General features: G+C 38.0%; 1 protein-coding gene across 1 annotated transcript in view; it reads left to right on the forward strand.

Annotated features, from left to right (window-relative positions):
• Nucleotides 1-380: 380 nt before the first annotated feature.
• Nucleotides 381-19,152, forward strand: part of EFL1 (elongation factor like GTPase 1) — a 154,831-nt gene continuing 136,059 nt past the window's right edge. The window contains 3 exon segments of the mRNA XM_077124350.1: nucleotides 381-580; nucleotides 3,162-3,229; nucleotides 17,703-17,787. Of these exon segments, the coding sequence (XP_076980465.1) occupies nucleotides 490-580; nucleotides 3,162-3,229; nucleotides 17,703-17,787 (244 nt within the window). The 5' untranslated portion in view covers nucleotides 381-489.

A 19,152-nucleotide genomic window follows, 5' to 3' on the forward strand; every position in this document is an offset into this window, starting at 1 on the left:
GTGCTGCGACGTGTGGTGCCTGCGAGCTGAGGAACCGGGCGTGGGCGCGGCGGCGGGCGGGTGAGTGCGGGGGTTGGGGCGGGGGTCGGAAGCCCGCGGCGCGCAGGGGCACGGTGGAGAGTGCGTCCCCTCTCCGCGGGCGAGGACGCCGCCCTCCGCGCACCTGCCGGCCCCAGAAGCCCCGACCCAGAGCCGTCCGGAGACGGCCCCGTGAGGGACTTGGGGAAAGTCCGAGAGGACGAGGGCGGGCTGGGCACCGTCGCCGCGGGTGGAAGCCCCGGGCGCCCTCCGGAGCCGGGCTGCTGGCGTGCGGCGCTCCCGGCCGAGCGCGAGGCCTCCCGGCGCGGGCCCAGCGCCTCGGTGCCCCTCGCCGTGAGCGGCCGCCGTGGCCTGGCGCGTCCCCGCGCTGGAACGGCGTGTTTGCCTCGCCCGGCCGCCCTGGGCTCTCGGTAATACGTGCCTGGTTGTCAGTCCCAGGGAGAAGCAACCATGGTGCGCAGCAGTGTGGATAAGATGATTCAGCTCCAGAAAAACACTGCCAACATCAGGAACATCTGTGTTCTGGCTCATGTCGACCACGGTAAGACCCCTTTTAGACTGGCTTATTTGCCGTAGAAAGGGTGTGTTCCACGTGTTTCAGTGGAGTGAGGCTGTGGGCAGTTGAGAGTGATCTATGCTGACCTAAAAAATAAGTCTTACTCCCTGTAAAAGTTTTCTGTGGTGTAAAAGAAGAACACTATAAAGCATCAGAAATGAGTATGGCAAACTAGTGATCAGTGTTTTTCTGGGTAGTATGTCACATTGTTAAAATACGGTGAATTTTCTAAATGGCTTTTAATGTAGAAAGTTTATAGTCTTCACCGGGTGTCCTCAGAGCCTGTGTGTGTGATCCTGTTTATTCGTCAGGCTTGTATTGAACGTCTGTTAAGTTCAAGATATTTTGCCCGGAATGCCAGGAGATAGAGATTTATGAGTAGAACACCAGCTGAGCTCAAGACCTGGGGGAGTGAGGAAGAAGGTGAAACAGGCGTAGAAGAGAAAAGTTGAATGTCAGGATTGGGAGAAGTAGAGAAGTGGGAAGCTGGGGGCGGGTTAAGAAAAGGTTCCATGGCGTAATTCGTATTTGAGCTGCCCCTTGAAGGAGGGCTCGGGATCACAGGTGGGGACTAATGTTCCAGGAGGGTGTGGTGTCAGCAAGGGCAGAGGGCATGCTTGTGGCTGCAGCGCAGGACATGGGAAGGGCAGGGATAGCCAGGGCAGGGTGCTTGTGCTCCTGCCAGACATTGCTGTTTCATAGCCCTGAGCGTGCTTCTTGCTGAGCCTGCGCTTTAGTTCAGGCAGATTAGATGGGCATACCCAGTACAACCGGTTTGCCATCCTGAAGGTAAAGGGCGTGCAGACAAAGGTGAAGACTCAGTCTGGGCCATGTCTCAGCCCTTCATGCCGTACTGGGCCCTAGGATGGAGGCCCAGGGCTCTTGTTTTGGAGTGAGATGGCCTAAGTTTGACTCCTTGCCTTTTTTAGCTTTAGTTACTACATCTGTAAAATAGAATGGAAACTACCTACCTCATAGGGTTACAAGGATTAAATGAAATAATGAATGAAAAGCACTTGGCAGGATAGTAAGTGATCAATCATGAAGATAGTCATTCCTGGTTATCATTAAGGAGCAGGGAGCCATTGGGGTGGGGGATCAAGCCAAGATGGTGCACTTAGTAGATTAGATTAGTCTGATGGAAGTGTTTATGGATTGAAAGACAGAGATGAGGTGGCCGCTGCCATTGATGTAGGAGCTGAAGTGAAGAAGGAGAGGAATACTGGATCACAGTAAACATGAAGCCAGCTGTGAATGAGTCTTATTTACAAATCCTGTGACTGACTCTCCCCATAAGAATTTTTATAGTTATTTGACTCCTAGTTTGAGAACATGAAGTCTGATGAAAGCTTTTTGTTTTTTGCTTTGTGAATTAGTACAATCAGAACCTCAATGATGTGTGTGTGTTTGTATAACATTTAAAATTTACTCTTTAAAATGCCATTAAAACTTGTATTATCCTGGAAAACCTAGGTTTGTTCATTCAATCAACAAATATTTATTGACTTTCTATTATATGCCAAAAGTAGAGATACAACTATGAATGAAGAAGAGCTCAGCTCTCTTGGCCCTTACATTCCAGGGGATATATGCTTGCCATACTTAGAGTGAAATCTAATCCCACTGGATAGCAGGAAAGTGATGTTCTAGGATGTTATGCTCATACCTAATATTTACATCACAAGCAGGTGCTAAGGTTTTTCAGTGTTCCTACTGACTGGCCTCCAGTTTGAACTGTTGCACACAGATCCCTTTACTGAAGTTCCTAAGGTGGTAGAAGACCTGTTGATCTTGAAAGAAAAACCTCTTTTTGTTATTCTAACTGAATGGTGGTACTCATGATGTTCTTTAAACGGGGAAAGTCATTTGTTTCTTCTTCTTGAAATTGTTCAGAATTTAGTTGTATCTGTTTATAAAGCAGATTCCTAGGTTAAAGTTTGGATACTAGGTTGTTTAGCTGTAGTGTAACTGATGCCTTCCACAGGCTGTATAACAAACAGGAGATGTGAATTTCTTTGCTAAATGAGTATTTTCTAGGAGTTCTTAATTGCCAAATGTCAGCTAAAGCCATACATGGGGAAGACAATGCTCCATTATTTTTTGATGTTTTACCTAGTATTCTTCATTCAGGTGGTGGTTTGCCTCATCATATTATACTTTAAAAATCTGCATTTTATTCTGTAAATTATGCCAAAATTATATATAAAAAAAGAGCTTTATACTTAAAAAAAATTGGCAACTTTTCACGTGAGGTTGATGAGATCTGCAGAGAGGGAGATATAGGTTGGAGTGTTATGGTATGCCGGACTCTGTCCTTCTAGGTGATATTCTGTTCAGAAGTCTAGTTAAACTCTTTTAAATGCTTTTGTCTTGCTTATATTCAGCATAGGTGAATGGGCAATCTTTATTCAGCCAATTCTGTGGTAAGATAATAAATCTATAGGTACAATCTCTTCTTCCCACTGCCACCCTTTGCCTTTTGAAAAATAAATGCTCTTTATTTATTTTATTATATTATTGTTATTTTAATAATAGGAAATTAATATTATTGTTATTTTAATAATAGGAAAAACGACTCTGGCTGACTGTCTTATTTCTAGCAATGGAATCATCTCCACCCGCCTGGCAGGCAAGGTATGTTTTATGTTTGAGAAATAATTCTGGCATTTCAGTAAGTATTTATTAGCTTTCTACAAAGTGACAAACCATTTGCTATGTTCGCTAGAGATCGTAAAAAGTATGAAGCATAGCTTCTGCGTCTAAGAAGCTACTGATGCATTTTTGAAGATAAATGACTGTTGAAGAAAACAGTGTTGCCTTTGATTTATATTTTATAAATGCAAATAGGAGTTTATACAACTAGTCAGATGATAGCCTGGTGTAATTATGGATAATTTTACAGAGGAGGAGGAGGTTCTTCATGGCTGGAACATTTGGGTGATAGAAGGAAGAGGCAGAGAAACTGTCAAATAAGGGGAAATAACATGGTTAAAGGCTTATTAGTGTGTTATGCTTGATTTGAGTGGAACAACTGCTTATGAACTGTAGAGAGAATAGTACAAGGCTTCTGAAGCTGGGGGTAATAATAAAAATAGTAATTTAGCGGTCTTTGTTCCTAGCTATGAGTTGAAAGGGCCTGAAATAGCTTACTTGCAGTAGAAAAATAAAGAGGTTCCTTACTGAATTTATATATAATTAACAGAATTTATTAACATGCTTGTGAGTAAAGAGAAGAAGAAATGGAGAAACAAAATTGAATCAAAGAACTCAAGGAAGAATTGGGTATTTGAGGTAGATTGGATGGGGAGCTGGTCTAAGATACTTTCTAGAGGAGGATGGGAAAGATAGGTTGGGTGAAATCATGAAGTAACTTAAGTGACTGAAGAAGTTATAAAAAGTACAGCATTATAACCCTGAGGTAAGTAGGTGTAAAGAAATAATATGATGTATATTAATGAAATAGAAAATAAACATTTTATACAAAGGATCAATAAGAGGATCAATAAAAATTTGTTCTTTGAAAACATTAATAGAAGTGACAAATATTTAGCAAAATTGATCAAGAAGAAAAGAAAGGAAACAGAAATGAGCAGTATTAGAAAAGAAAAATGCTACAGCAGTTAGAAAGGACATAAGACACAACTTCATAGCAATATACTTAAAAATGTAGGTGAAATGGAAAAATGTCTAGGAAACTATACCTTACCAAAGTGGATTCAAAGAGAAATGAAAGACCTGAGTAGCTGTGTAATCATTAAGGAAATTTTATTGCTTGGTAAAAACCTTAATGCAAAGGAAGACCCAGGTGATGTAACTGTTTAGTTCTACCAGACATTCAAGGAGCACATTTTTTTCTTAATTGAACCATTCCAAAGTATGGGAAAGAAACGTGGAGATTCTCTAGATCATGTGAATCTAGTATGACTTTGATATCAAAAGTCTGTTAAGCATGGTAGTCACACTGAAAAAGGATGAAGTGTGACCCCTACCATATAGCATACAAAAAGAGTCTGTTGGGGTAAAACAAGACAGCAAAATTGCATGCCCACTTTGTGAATGTAGTTGTAAAAATGGTAATCAATATTAACAAACTGAATCTAGCACAGTATAAAAAGACAATCCTTCATGACCAAGTAGAGTTTATCCTAAGGATTTCAAGGTAGGTTGAACATATGATTTCATAATATTAATAAATAAAGGAAGAAAATCACAATTTCAGTACATATGGAAGAGACGTTTGATAAAATTAAATATCCATTGTAATAAATACCTTTTAGTAAAATAGGTTTAGAAGGGAATTTCCATAATCTGATATAGGATATTTATAAAAAAGACTACAATGAGATTGAGCATAACAATGAATTGTTAAGCTTTTCCATTGAAGTTCAGGAATAAGGCAAGTGTTTTTATTGAACTCTTATTTTATAACTTCCATTTGACATGGTATTGCAGTCTCTTGCTGTAACAATATGACAAGGAAGAGAAATTAAATTTATGAGTATTGGAAAGGAAGAAACAGCTGTATTGTTATATAATATGACTGTATAAAACTCGTATGCAGGTAAGTTATTAGAATATTAATAATAATTCGGTGGGGTTTCAGAATACCAAAATCATTGCAGGAGAAAAACGATTGCATTTTAAGCATGAGCAATAAATGAAAAATATAATGTTTAAAAATATACAATTTAAATAGCAAAACAAACAAACAAGTATCTGAGATTTTGGAGAAAATCCATGTCCATGGATTGGTAGGCAGTATTTAAAAATGACAGTTATTTAGCTTCAGCAATTCCAGTTAAACAAACAAACAAAAATTGTTTTTTTGAACTTGATATGCCAAGTCTGAAAGCCATTCAGAAAAGCAAAAGATCAGTGATAGCTAAGATATGTCTAAAGAGATGAAGATGCTGGAATATGTATTACCAGATATGGACATATTATAACTCTTGGTTTGGAATCAGCCGATGAAAAATTGACTGATGGCCTAGAATAGCAGGCCTAGGAAAACACTCACATATTTAACAGCTTGATTTATCACAGAACTGGTCTTTTAGATTTGTGGAGGGAAATTGAATTTCTTAATAAATAGTCCTTGGACAATTGGTTATATATGTGGGGGGAAAAAAACGGGAAGTTGAACCTCTACCTAACACCACATGCAAAAATCAATTGTGGACTTCTGGGAAGATAGTGGAGTGGAGTGAGTTCACTCCTGTTCGGTGAAACAAGATAGGTGATGGGGAGAAAATGACCAGGACTGCACATCCCAGGGTGTGAGTAAATGAGGATCTTTCAGCAGTTTGGGGGAGGAGAGCTTCGGCAGATCAGACAGGGAGAGCGAGTGAGTCAGGTGACCAGGATCCCCACCAGGCAGGGTGCTGTGCACGAGGTATGATAGGAGGGAGCTGACAGTTCTGCACAGCTGCCAGCTGGGGTAACCTCCCCAAGTGGTTATAGTGGACAGCATCTGGGGAGACCAGCAGTGGGCCGATTATCCACCATGAGGATGGGCTTCGGGGTGAGAGGGTGGTGGGAGTGATCTCCTGGCCAGGTGCGGGAATAGCTGGCCCACAGGTGCAGTGTCTGACAGACCCACAGTGTTGCAAGTCAGCTGATCTCCCACCAGTCCTCCTGACAGAGACCGACAAATGGGCTGCCCCAGGTTGGGAGCAGCCACCCTGCCAATCATGCTATCCTTCGGTCGCTTTGGCCAGGGCTGCCTCGAGCACGCCTGCCTGCTGGCCACACCCAGCTGGGAGTCAAGCCTGGGTCTCCTATGTGGTGGGCAGCCATTCTGCCTCTGGAGTACCTGGCCTCGCTTTTACTAGACCCTTAAATTGAATTGGATCTCCTACATGAGATCTGGGTCTTGATATGGTGGAGAATAACCAACAAACAAAGTACAAAAGGAAACATTCAACAAAAACCAAGAAATACAAAACTTCAGAATAGTGAAGGAAACCAACTTGCACAGTAACCTTAAGATAAGTAAATGCCCCAGACACAGCAGAAATGATGCAGTTAAATGATCAAATCACACAATATGGAACAACAACTCAAGGATATTTATAAAGAAATAATGGATATCAGGAAGACACTAGAAGAGCATAAAGAAGAATTCTGGGGGTCAAATAGAAAAATGGCAGATCTCACAGAAACGAAAAATACTGTAAACCAAATAAAAAATATACTGGAGATACATGATTACAGATTTGAAGAAGCAGAAGGAATAATAAGTGAGCTAGAAGATAGAATAATTAAACTAGAGCACATAAAATAACAGATGTCAAGAAAGATGGAAAAAAATGCAGCTGGAATTTAGGGAAGTGATGGGCAACAAGAGGTGCACAAATACAAGAATCACTGGTGTCCCAGAAGGAGAAGAGAAAAGTAAAGGGTTGGGAAAGTTAATTGAATATATATCTGGAGAAAACTTCCCAACCATTATAAAAGACATGAATATGTAAGTTAAACAGGCCCAGTAAACTTCAAAGAGAATAAATTTGAACAGGCGTACTCCAAGATACATACTAAGCAGACTTTAAGATGTTGAAGAGAATCAGTAAGTCCTGAAAGCAGCATAAGAAAAGGACTCTACTGTATTAGCTAAAGAAACAGAATTAGCAGGAGCTATCTGTAAATAAAAAGTTTATAAAAGTGTCTCACACAACTAGGGTTGTAGAGTCCAAGGTCTGTAGGGCAGGCTGCAAGTTGGCAGCTCCAATGAAGGTCGTCAGTGAACTCTCAGGAGAGGCTGGCTGGGCAACTGTGGGTATGTAAGGTCCAAGATCTGTAGGGCAGGCCACAAGCTGGCAGCTCCAGTGAAGGTCCTCAGTGAACTCTCAGGAGAAGCTGGCTGGCTGAAGTGGGAAGAGTGATAATCTCTTCTGAATCCTCCTTAAAAGCCTTCTGGTGATTAGATTTAAGCATCACTCTTTGCTGAAGACACTCCTCTTAGCTGATTGCAAATTGCAAGCTGTGGTAACAACCAGATGATCATGATTTAAGTCCTTGAAATGTCCTTATAGCCACAGACAGGCCAGTGCTTGCCTGACCAGACGACTAAGCACCACCAGCTTGCCAAGTTGATACATGAATATGACCATGACAACTACATAGATGGGAAAACACGTAAGACTGACTTCAGACTACACAGCAGTTACCATGGATGCAAGAAGGCAGTGATATATTTAAGATCATGAATAAGAAAAGCTTTCAACCAAGAATTCTTTATCCAGCAAGTTATCCTTCAAAATTGAGAGAGAGATTAAAATCTTCAAAGACAAAATTTGAGAGAACTAGTCAACAAGAGACCAACCCCACAAGAGATACTAAAAAGAGCCCTGTCAACTGAAAAAAAAAAAAAAAACACCCAAGAGAGGGAGGTCTGGAGGAGGGCACAGAATCAAAGAATGACTAAAGGTAATTTGAAGGAAAAAGAAAGAGAGAAGGAAAAGAATATATATATATCTGACAAATAAAAACTGAAGGACAAGATGGTAGAGTCAAGAACTGCTTTTGAAGTAATTATTTTGAGTGCTAATTGACTAAACTCGCCAGTTAAAAGATACAGACTGGCAGAATGGATTAAAAAACATAATCTGTCTATATGCTCTTTGCAAGAGATGCATCTTGGACTCAATGACACAGATTGAAAGTGAAAGGATGGAAAAAGATCTTCTCTGCAAGCTGTAACCAAAAGAAAGCGGGAGTAGCTATACTAATATCAGACAAAATAGAGTTTAGGTATAAAGACGTCATAAGAGACAAAGAAGGACACTATATTTTAATAAAGGGTACAATTTGCCAGGAAAAAATAACAATCATAAATGTGTAAGCTCCCAATCAAGGGGCTCCAAAGTACATGAGGCAAACACTGGCAAAACTGAAGGGAGATAGAGACATATCAACAGTAATAATGAGGACTTCAATATGCCACTCTCTGCTATAGAGAGAACAACACACAGAGGATCAACAAAGATAGAGAACCTAAACAATGGGATAAATGAATTAGATTATATGTCTAAATGAATTAGACATATATAGATTGTTACACCACAAAAACACCAGGATATGCATTCTTTTCTAGTGCACTTAGAACTTTCTCTAGGATAGGTCATATGCTGGGACACTGAGTATATAAATTTAGTAAGATAGAAATTATCCAGAACACTTTCTCTGGTCACAACAGATTCAAGTTGGAAATTAGTAATCATCAAAGAACCAAAGCTGTCACAAATATATGGAAATTAAACAACACACTCTTAAATAATCAATGGGTCAAAGAAGAAATTGCTAGAGAAATCAGTAAATATCTGGAGAGGAATGATAATGAGAATACCAACATGTTTAAACCTATGGGATAAGGCAGAAGCAGTGCTGAGAGGGAAATTTATTGCCTATATTAAAAAACAAGAACAAGCAAAACTTGAGGATTTAACTGCTCACCTGGAGAATTTAGAGAAAGAACAGCAAACTACACACAAAGCAAATAAAAGAGAAAGAATAAAGACTACAGCAGAAATAAACAGACTGGAGGACAACAGAACAATGGAAAGAATCAATGAAACTAAAAGTTTGTTCTCTGAGAAAACGGTCCCCTAGCTAGACTAACGAAGAAAAAAAAAGAGAGAGGATGCAAATAAATGAAATCAGAAATGAGAGTGTGGTCATTATCCCAGATCATGAAGAAATTTAAAAATCGTAAGAGAATATTATGAACAACTACATGCCAACAAACTAGATAACTTACATGAAATGGGCAAATTCCTAGAAAGACACAAATTACCTGTACTGACTTGGGAAGAAATAGAAGCTCTCAGCAAACCAATTACAGGTAAAGAGATCCAATCAGTCATCAGAAATTTTCCCACAAACAAAAGCCTAGGGCCCGATGGCTTCACAGGAGACTTTTATCAAACATTCCAAAAAGAGCTAATGCTTTTGATGTAACGTTACAGTTATTATTTTGGTTTTGGTGATGGCTGATGTATATATACTTATATGAAAAATTCTCAAGCTGCAAAATTGAAGTATGTACAGTGGGTTGCATGTCAAACTTAACATTAAAGGTGTTTTTAAAAACTAAAAAACTAATGCCAATCCAGCTCAAACTCTTAACAGAAATTTGAGTAAAAAAGGAACGCCACCTAACTTATTTTCTGAAGCTAACATCAGTCTAATACCAAAATTGGGTAAAGATGACACAAGAAAAGAAAACTATAGACCAGTCTCCCTAATGAACATAGATGTGAAAATTCCTAAGATACTATCAAATCATATCCAGTACCACATTAAAACACTTATACATCATGAGTAAGTGGGATTCATCCCAGAAATGCAAAGGTGGTTCAACATAAGAAAATCAGTCAATTTAATACAGCACACTAACATATTGAAAGACAATAAAATTATATGATCATATTGATTGTTGCTGAAAAAGCATTCGACACAATTAAGTATTTTTTCCTAATAAAAACACTTCAGAAGTTAGGAATTGAAGGAAATTTTGTCCATATCGTGAAGGACATATGAAAAACCCATAGCCAGCATCATACTTAATGGTGAGAAGTTGAAAGCGTTCCTCTCAAGATCAGAAATGAGACAAGAATGCCCATTGTCACCACGGTGGTTCAGCACTGTGCTGGAAGTACTACCTGGGACGATTAGACAGGAAAAGTAATAAAAGGCATCTAAATAGGAAAAGAAGAAGAAAAACTTTCATTATTTGCAGATGACATGTTCCTATACTTAGAAAACCCTTGAGAAATCTATAGCAGAAATACTTGAACTAATAAAATCAGCAAATTGGTGGGAGACAAAAATCAGTAATGTTTCTATACACTGAGGTGACAACTAAAGAAAGAATTCCACTCTGAATAATGACCAGAAGAATCAGGTATCTAGGAATAAGCCTAACCAGAGGACTTACACACAGAAAATTACAAAAAATTGCTAAAGAAAAAAAAAATTGACCAAATAGATGGAAAGATATTCCATGCTCATGAATGGGAAGGTTGAACTTTGTCAAGATGTCAGTTCTGTGAAGCTGATCTGGATAGGACTAAAGCATCTCAGAAGGCTGGGTAAAGGATTATATCATCCATATCTTAAAACTTTAACTTCTGTGTGAGACTAAAGAGAAAGATGTTTATTTGGTGCAAAATTTCTATTTCGGGTTGTGCATTTTCTAACTTAACTTTTGTGGTCAGTTTAGTTGAGCACCATAAGTACAGGAATCTGGAATAGGACATGAGATTTTGTTGTTTTTTCCCAGGTTAGTGCATGTCCTGATAAATCCCATAGTGATGTGGACAGTATGTAAAGAAGTACTTGCAGGATCCCCTTAGGGGGATGGGGAGGAAGGGGAAAAGATTCAGCTTCCCCATTTGGAGATTTTCTGATACTCTCACAAGCTGTGGGGATAACCAAATCAATAGGCCTATCCCCTGATCTTGGGGTTCGCTGCTATGAAACTTATTCCTGCAAAAAATAGGCTATGACTACTTAAAATTAGGCCTAAGAGTCACTCCCAGAGAACCTCTTTTGTTGCTTGGATGTGGCCTGTCTCTAAGCCAACATGGCAAGGGAACTCATCGCCCTCCCCTCCTATGTGGGACATGACTCTCAGGGGAGTGAATCTCCCTGACAATGTGGGACAGAAATCCCAGATGAGCTGGGACTCAGTATCAGGGGATTGAGAGAACCTTCTTGACTGGAAGGGGGAAGAGAGAAAAGTGTCGATGGCTGAGAGATTTCAAACAGAGTGGAGAGGTTATCCTGGGGGTTATTCTTACGTATTGTGTAGATATCTCTTCTCAGTTTATGGTGTATTTGAGTGGCTAAAGGGAAGTACTGAAACTGTAGAGCTGTGCTCCAGTAGCCTTTTTTCTTGAAGATAATTGTGTATATGAAGATATAATGTTTACAGTGTGACGGATGATTGTGAAAAGCTTGTGTTTGATGTTCCCTTTATCTAGGGTATGGACAGATGGGTGAAAAATATGAATAAAAGGGGGAACAAAGGTTAAAATATATTGGGTAGATGGAAAAACTAGTAGTCAATGAGAGGGAGGAGTAAGTGGTATGGTATGTATGAGTTTTTCCTTTTTCTGGAGTGATGCAAATGTTTTAAAAAATGATCATGGTGATGCGTATACAACTATGTGATAATATTGTGAGTCATTGATTGTACACCATGTATGGAATGTTTGTATAAGAATGTATTTGTATGTTGTTTTGTCAATAAAACTATTAAACATTTAAAAATACAAAAAACATGATAAAGCTGTGGTTTGGGACGTGAAATGTAAAAGAAGTAGTAAAAAAAAAAACAAAGATATCAGTTCTACCCAAACTGATATAGATTGAATGCAGTACCAGTAAAAATCCCAACAAACTACTTTGAGGACTTGGAAAGACCAGATAACAAATTTAAATGGAAGGAAGAGAACTCAAATAGTTAAAGATATCCTAAAAAAGAAGAGTGAAGTGGGAGGACTATCACTTCCTGACTTTAAAGCTTGCTATAAAGCCATAGTGGTCAGAACAGCATGGTCAAAACTGGCACAGAGATGGAAGGACTGACAAGTGGAATAGAAACAAAAGGGCAGAGATTAACCAAATTTATGGACATTGGATCTTAGATAAGGTCCCCATATCCACTGAACTGGGACAGAATAGTCTTCAATAAATGGGCATGGGAGAACTGGATTTTAATAGCCAAAAGAATGAAAGAGGACCCCTACTCACACCCTATACAAAAATTAATTCAAAATGCATTTAAGACATAAATGTAAGAGCCAGTACCATGAAACTTCTAGAAGAAAATGCAGGGAAACATCTTCAAGATCTTGTAATAAGAGGTAGCTTCTTAGACTTTACACCTAAAGCATGAGCAGCAAAAGAGAAAATAGACAAATGGGAGCTTCTTAACATCAAGAAGGCGTGCCTCAAAGGGCTTTGTTAAAAAGGTGAAGAGGCAGTGAACTCAATGGGAGAAAATATTTGGAAACCATGTATCCGATAAAGGCTTGATATCCTGTGTACATAAAGAAATTACACAGCTCAACAACAAAAGAATGAATAACTCAGTTATAAGATGGGCAGAGGAAATGAATAGGTACTTTTCTGAAGAGCAGATACTGATGGCTAAAAGCATATGAAGAACTGCTCATCTTCATTGGCTATAAGGGAGATGCAAATTAAGATGACAGTGAGATATCACCTCACGTCTATAAGAATGGCTGCTAATAAATGGGAAGCTATGAATGGTGGAGAGGATGCGGAGAAACTGAAACACGTATTTACTGTTAGTGGGAATGTAAAATGTTTCAGCTGTTTTAGAAGTCAATTTAGCGACTCCTCAGAAAACTAAATATTGATTTGCCCTATGATCCAGCATACCAATACTCAGTATATACCCAGAAGAGTTGAGGGCAGAGACGCCAACAAACATTTGCACACCAATGTTCATAGCGGCACTATTCACAGTTGCCAAGAGATGGAAGCAGTTCAGGTGCCCATCAACTGATGAGTAGATAAACAAAATGTGATATATACATGCAATGGAATATTATGCAGCATTTAGACAAAATGATGTCCTGAAATGTGACAATGTAGGTGAACCTTGAGGACATAACACTAAGTGAAATAAGTCAGACAGAAAAAGACAGATACTGTATGATTCTGTTATGACTCTGGTAAAGCTTCTAATGTTTTGGAGCAGTTAGAAGGAAAAATCTGAGATGAGGGAATGGTAGCCCATGACAGTTCCCTCATCTCACATAACTCTGGGACGTAGTCTGTAGCTGCTTCTTGAAGCATACTTTGAAAATTGTTGCTTTTCTTTTTCTTTTCTTTGTACATATATTTTACAACAACAGCAACAACAACAAAAAGATGGTAAAAAAAAAAAACTAGGTAGCTATAGTCATATCAGATCCTGAATTTAAAAAAAAAATCAATTGCACGTGGTGAAAATACTTATGTAAATGGAAAATCTATGAAACGTATCAAAAATAATATGGGAGAATATTTTTATGACCTTACGGAAGTTGTCTTTTAAGCTTTTTTTTTATTGTATAATGAAAAGCAAAGAAAGAAAAAAAGCAATAATTTTCAAAGCACTCTTCAACAACTAGTTACAGAAGAGATCCCAGAGTTTGTCATGGGCTACCATTCCATCATCTCAGATTTTTCCTTCTAGCTGCTTCAGAACACTGGATGGGTGTATATTTTTAATCATCACAATCAACTTTTTTTCTTTTTTGTGAGAAATAACATATATAAAAAAAAGTAATAAATTTCAAAGCACATTGCAATAGTTAGTTGTAGAACAGATTTCAGAGTTTCTGTGGGTTACAATTCCATTATTTTAGTTTTTTATTTCTAGGTGCTCTAAGATACTGAAGACTAAAAGAAATATCAGTATAATGATTCAGCAGTCATACTCATTTGTTAAACCCTACCCTGTCTGTATAACTCCACCATCACCTTTGATCTTTCTCCACTCTTTAGGGGTATTTGGGCTGTGTCCATTCTAACTTTTCATGTGGAAGGGACTAGTGATAATATGGGATAGGGGAATGGAGCTAGTGGATGTTCTGGAAAGACTGACCCTTCTGCAGGACCCATCTGGAGGTTGTAGGTTTCTGAAAAGTTACTGTAGTACATGAAACCTTTGTAGAATCTTATATATTGCCCTGGGTGTTCTTTAGAATTTGCAAGAATGGTTTTGGTTGGGGTTTAGCAAGTTATTGTAGGTAGCAATGTCTAACTGAAGGGTGCATAAGAATGACTTCCTTAGTAATCTCTCAACTCTATTTGAACTCTTTCAACCACAGATACCTTATTTGTTACACTTCTTTTCCCCCTTTTGGTCAGGATGGCATTGTGTATCCCATGGTGCCAGGGCCAGGCTCATCCCAGGCTCATCTCTCATGCTGCTAGGGAAACTTTCACCCCTGGATGTCATGTTCCATGTAGGGAGGAGGGCAATGATTTCACTTGAAGAGTTGGGCCTAGGGAGAGTATACATTGGAGCAACAAAAGGGGTCCACCAGAAGTAACTCTTAGGCATATCTAAAGGTAGGCTAAGCTTCTCCACTGCCTACATAAGCTTCACAAGAGCAAGCCTCAAGATCAAGGGCTTGACCTGTTGATTTGGGTGCTCCTAATGTTTGACACAGTATCATGGGTTTCCTTGGTGGTAAAGTTTAATAGTTCCATATTTTTTCTCCTTAGGGAAGATTATTTTAAACCAGAAAAAGTGCAAACTATTATGTAAAAGGTTGGTTAACACAACTATACTAAAACTAAGGACATCTACTCATCAATTGATGTCATGAAGAAAGTGAAGAGACAAGCCTGGTAATGGAGGAGGGGGAAATATTGATAGCATACATACTACTTGCAAAGGAAACTGTAACAACTGCCAGAAACAAAACAGAAACCCTTATACAACCATTAGAAAAGTACACAGAAACCTTGAACAAGAAACTCACAGAATTTATAATTCGATAAACCTATGAAAGGATACTCAAATCTTGTTAATAATGAGGGAAATAGAAATTAAAACCACAATAAGATTCCATGTGTAACCCATCTGATTTAAAAAATAAAGTGGGACAATATTAAGTATTGCCAAGGTTGTGAAGCAACAGAGGCATTGATCTGTTGAGAAAGACTTTAGAATACAATTTGGAAATATCTAATAAGGTAAGATGTGCAAATTTAATGACTCAGAAATTCTGCTCCTATGTTGTGTACCAAGAGCCATGCCCTTCGCTATTTATGGTACCTTAATGCATAACTACAAAAAACTGGAATAGAGTCACATGTCCTCCCTGTAGAATGGATGAATAAGGTGTAGATTCATGCAATAGTGAAAATGAATGAATTGCAACCACCTCCTTCAGTGTGGGTGAATCTCAGGAATATAGTGTTGAGCAAAGAAAAAGTCACAGAACAATATGCACACTGTGATTCCATTTACATAAGGTGCAAAACCTGCAATTCCTAAATGATGTATTGCTAGGTGAGACTTTTGTTTTCTTTTTTTTCTGTTGTTTTGAGCAAGAAACAAACCTTTATTTTGATAAGCCACTGGAATTTTTTTTCTTTTTAAATATTTTTATTTAAGAAAACAAATGGTATACTTAGAACCACCAAAAATGGGTATCTTAGTTAACTTAATGATAGGCATATTTAAACAAAGTATCCATTTAATCATTGTAAAACCTGTGTTTGTGCAGTAGGTTTCAGACACCAATTTAAAATTAAAGCAACAAGGAAAAAAAATCTACAGATTCAGATAGTAAAGTTCTTACGTTCTAAATATTAAACATTAACTTAATACCATTTGATCAGCTGTCAAAACTGAATGTTTTCAAAATATCAAGTAGAAAGTTCTTACAAATATCGACATTGCTATAGTAATGACCTGTGTTACTAAAGGTTTTCCTGATTTCAGAAAAATATGAAGATACAAATATTTTTACAGTTAACATATGAAAACCTTAATCACCTAAAATGGGTATCTTGTTAGCTTATCCATAGGCATATTTAAAAAAAATCTAAGTAATCATCATAAATCAAATAAATAATCAAACATACTGTTTATATAATATGTTTCATAAGCCAATTTAAAATTAAAGCAAGGAAGAAAAAAAATCTGTAGATACAGATACCAGAGTTTCTTAGATTCTAAGTATTAGACACTATCTTAAATACAATTTGATTAACTACCTAACTGATACATTTTTAAAACTATGAAGAAAACACAGGAATGATCAAGATAAAATTCAGGATACTGGCCACCTCTGAGCTGAGGACAGGGGACTTCAAAGGTATCAAAAATTTTTTTTTTCTTCCTTAAATCGGGTGGTACATTTACAAATATTCATTGTTTTGTTACTTATGCCTTATACCTGTTTTGTGTCAAGTTAGTTCTTCAAAAACAACCATATATAGAAAAATAGAGGACTGAGATGTTTTGGTGAGAAGTCTAGCTTAAAAGTTTAGAGTGGTGAAGGGCAGCCAGCAGTGGAATCTAAGGAGATATAAGTGGGGAACGAAGACATTTCATTCAAATTACTCATGTGAATCATCTCATATGTGTGTAGGTGCACGCACACACACATAAATACAAGGTGATTTTGTCTCATGCTGCACTGAAATAGAGGAAAGTGAAGATTGAAAAGGGTTATTTCGCTTGGCCAGATCATCTTTGTTATCTTTTAGGAGTTTGGTTTTGTCAGAGCTGTGGGAATGGAAACCTTTCTGAGAATTAATGATTTAATGTGGATGGATAAATGTTGTCATTCCGTATTGTACATTATTCTCAAGGCTTTTGAATTAAAGCAGTGAATAAATTTAAATGTTAAGAAGTTTTCAAAAGTTTGGCCATGGAGAGAAATAAGGCAGGAGAGGAAAAAGGTAATTCTGGAGAGGAAAGAGGTTAGTGAGATGCCTAGGGTGACGAGCTGGAAAGGAATGGGGTCTTCAGTGAGGGGCCTCTTCATTGCTGGTGTGCAGCAGAGCCTGGAGGGTCAGATACAGACCCTTACTTATGGGCATTAAGCTACATCCAAATAACTTCATGAAAGCCAAGTACAAAATGGTATAATGCAAATATTTTCTGCCGTACCATTCTTTTTTAAAATGAATTTAAAATCGATTCATTTGGAAGAAGTGGAGGCTTCTTCCTCTAAAGACCAATTTTAACCTCTGCTCGTCTGTCAGACGGTCTATGAATAGGAAAATAATGGCTGAGCTTTTGATGAAGAAGGAATTCCTTTAAATGCTTCCTTCTCTAAATTTTTTACAGACTACCCAGTCATTCATGGCTGAAATTTGGAGGAACAGCAATTCGAGGAGGGCATGTGGTGTTTTAATACATTTGTGAATTCCTTTGGAAATGTCTTTCAATTTGTCTATGTTCTCTTCTTTATGACTAACCCCCACCCCATTCATCCCACTCTTTAAGAAAAGGCTCCATAATTTAAAGCTTAAATATACAAAACAAAAAAGTCCCAATCATCCAATTTTAATGTTACATTTTAGTGTATTGGTAAGTAAGGATGAATGTGTTTCATTTTTCCAGTTAAGGTACATGGACAGCAGAGAAGATGAACAAATCCGTGGTATCACTATGAAATCCAGTGCCATTTCACTACATTATGCAACAGGTAAATCAGTCTTTGTTGAAAGAAAAACAGTTTTGCATCTTCCATGTCCTCCTTTCTCTTTCTGAATTAATTGTACATTTCAGTTTCTTTGTTTTATATTCCACATATTTCATTCTGGCCTTGCCAAATGATCTGTTGTCAGAGTCAGGCTGTCCAGGCTTGGATACAGGTTGGGGACCTTTGACTAGCTTGAGAGCAAAAAAAACTGGCAATCCCCACCTGCCCCCCGTCTGCCCAGGTGATGGCGTGGGCCTCTTCACAGGGAGAGGCAACATCGGACCTCTGCTTGCTCCGCCCTAGTCTTCCTTCTCAGGCTGAATTCTTGTTCTGCCTCCTGGCCTGCGTTACTGGATTTGGAGTCCAGTTTATTTACTGTGGGTTACCTTAATCAGCACCAATTTGCCACCCCCAAATTAGGGTGCATTTTAACAGTAACGCTAATAGGAATTTATCTGAGGAAATAGTCTTACAACTGTGGTGGTATATGTTCCTTGATATTCACAAAAGCTTTGTATTTGTGGAAAAAAATACCAGTGACTTAAATGTCTATTAGAAAAATGGTTAAATAGATTGATACATCAAAGCCTTGGAATGCTATGCAACTGTTAAGACAATGTGTTTGAGCTGTATATATTTATACAGAAAAAATTGTAGTTGAGAGGCAAAAAACAAGTTGCAGAATATTATTCTAAAATTTGAATGTGTTTTGGTAATTAAAATATAATATGTGTGCAGATAAAGGTGTCTGGAAGGATATATACCACGCTCCTGACAGTGGCTGGGTTGCAGGGCAACTTGTGGTTCTCCAGTAGATTTCTTTTTGTGTTATTTAAAAATTTTACACAAAATATGTATTTTTACAATTAGAAGAAAATCATAATAAAGAAATATTTCATTTCCCTAATGGATTGACCTGTGCTTCATCTTCCAAACTGTCACGTCTCTGGTACTGCTAACCAAGGCTTTGAGGTCAGTCTTACGCATACTTTACATCAAACCAAGTTTTAAAGTCTTAGAATATATGAATATACATGAATTCTCCACATTTCATGTTTAAAGTTGTGCTGCTTCTTTTTTTTTTTAACTACCTCTCAAATTTAAAACAGCTCGTCCTTATTCTGTGATCCGAGAGTGAATTAGTTATCATTTGTATGATTTCTTATTTTTCTTAATTTTATAGACTTCAGATATTTGTAACTTTTCTCCATACTCATGTTATTAGTGTGTTTTTATTTGAAGATTTCTCCAGTGTCCATTTTAGTCATTCTACTCTGGACTTTGTCTCTAGTCTCTCCTCCCCCTCACCCTTTTAACTACTTTATTAGGTTTAATTTACATACCATAAAATTCTCTCTTTCCAAATTC

Source organism: Tamandua tetradactyla, chromosome 12 (genome assembly GCF_023851605.1).
Source record: "Tamandua tetradactyla isolate mTamTet1 chromosome 12, mTamTet1.pri, whole genome shotgun sequence".
NCBI lineage: Eukaryota > Metazoa > Chordata > Mammalia > Pilosa > Myrmecophagidae > Tamandua > Tamandua tetradactyla.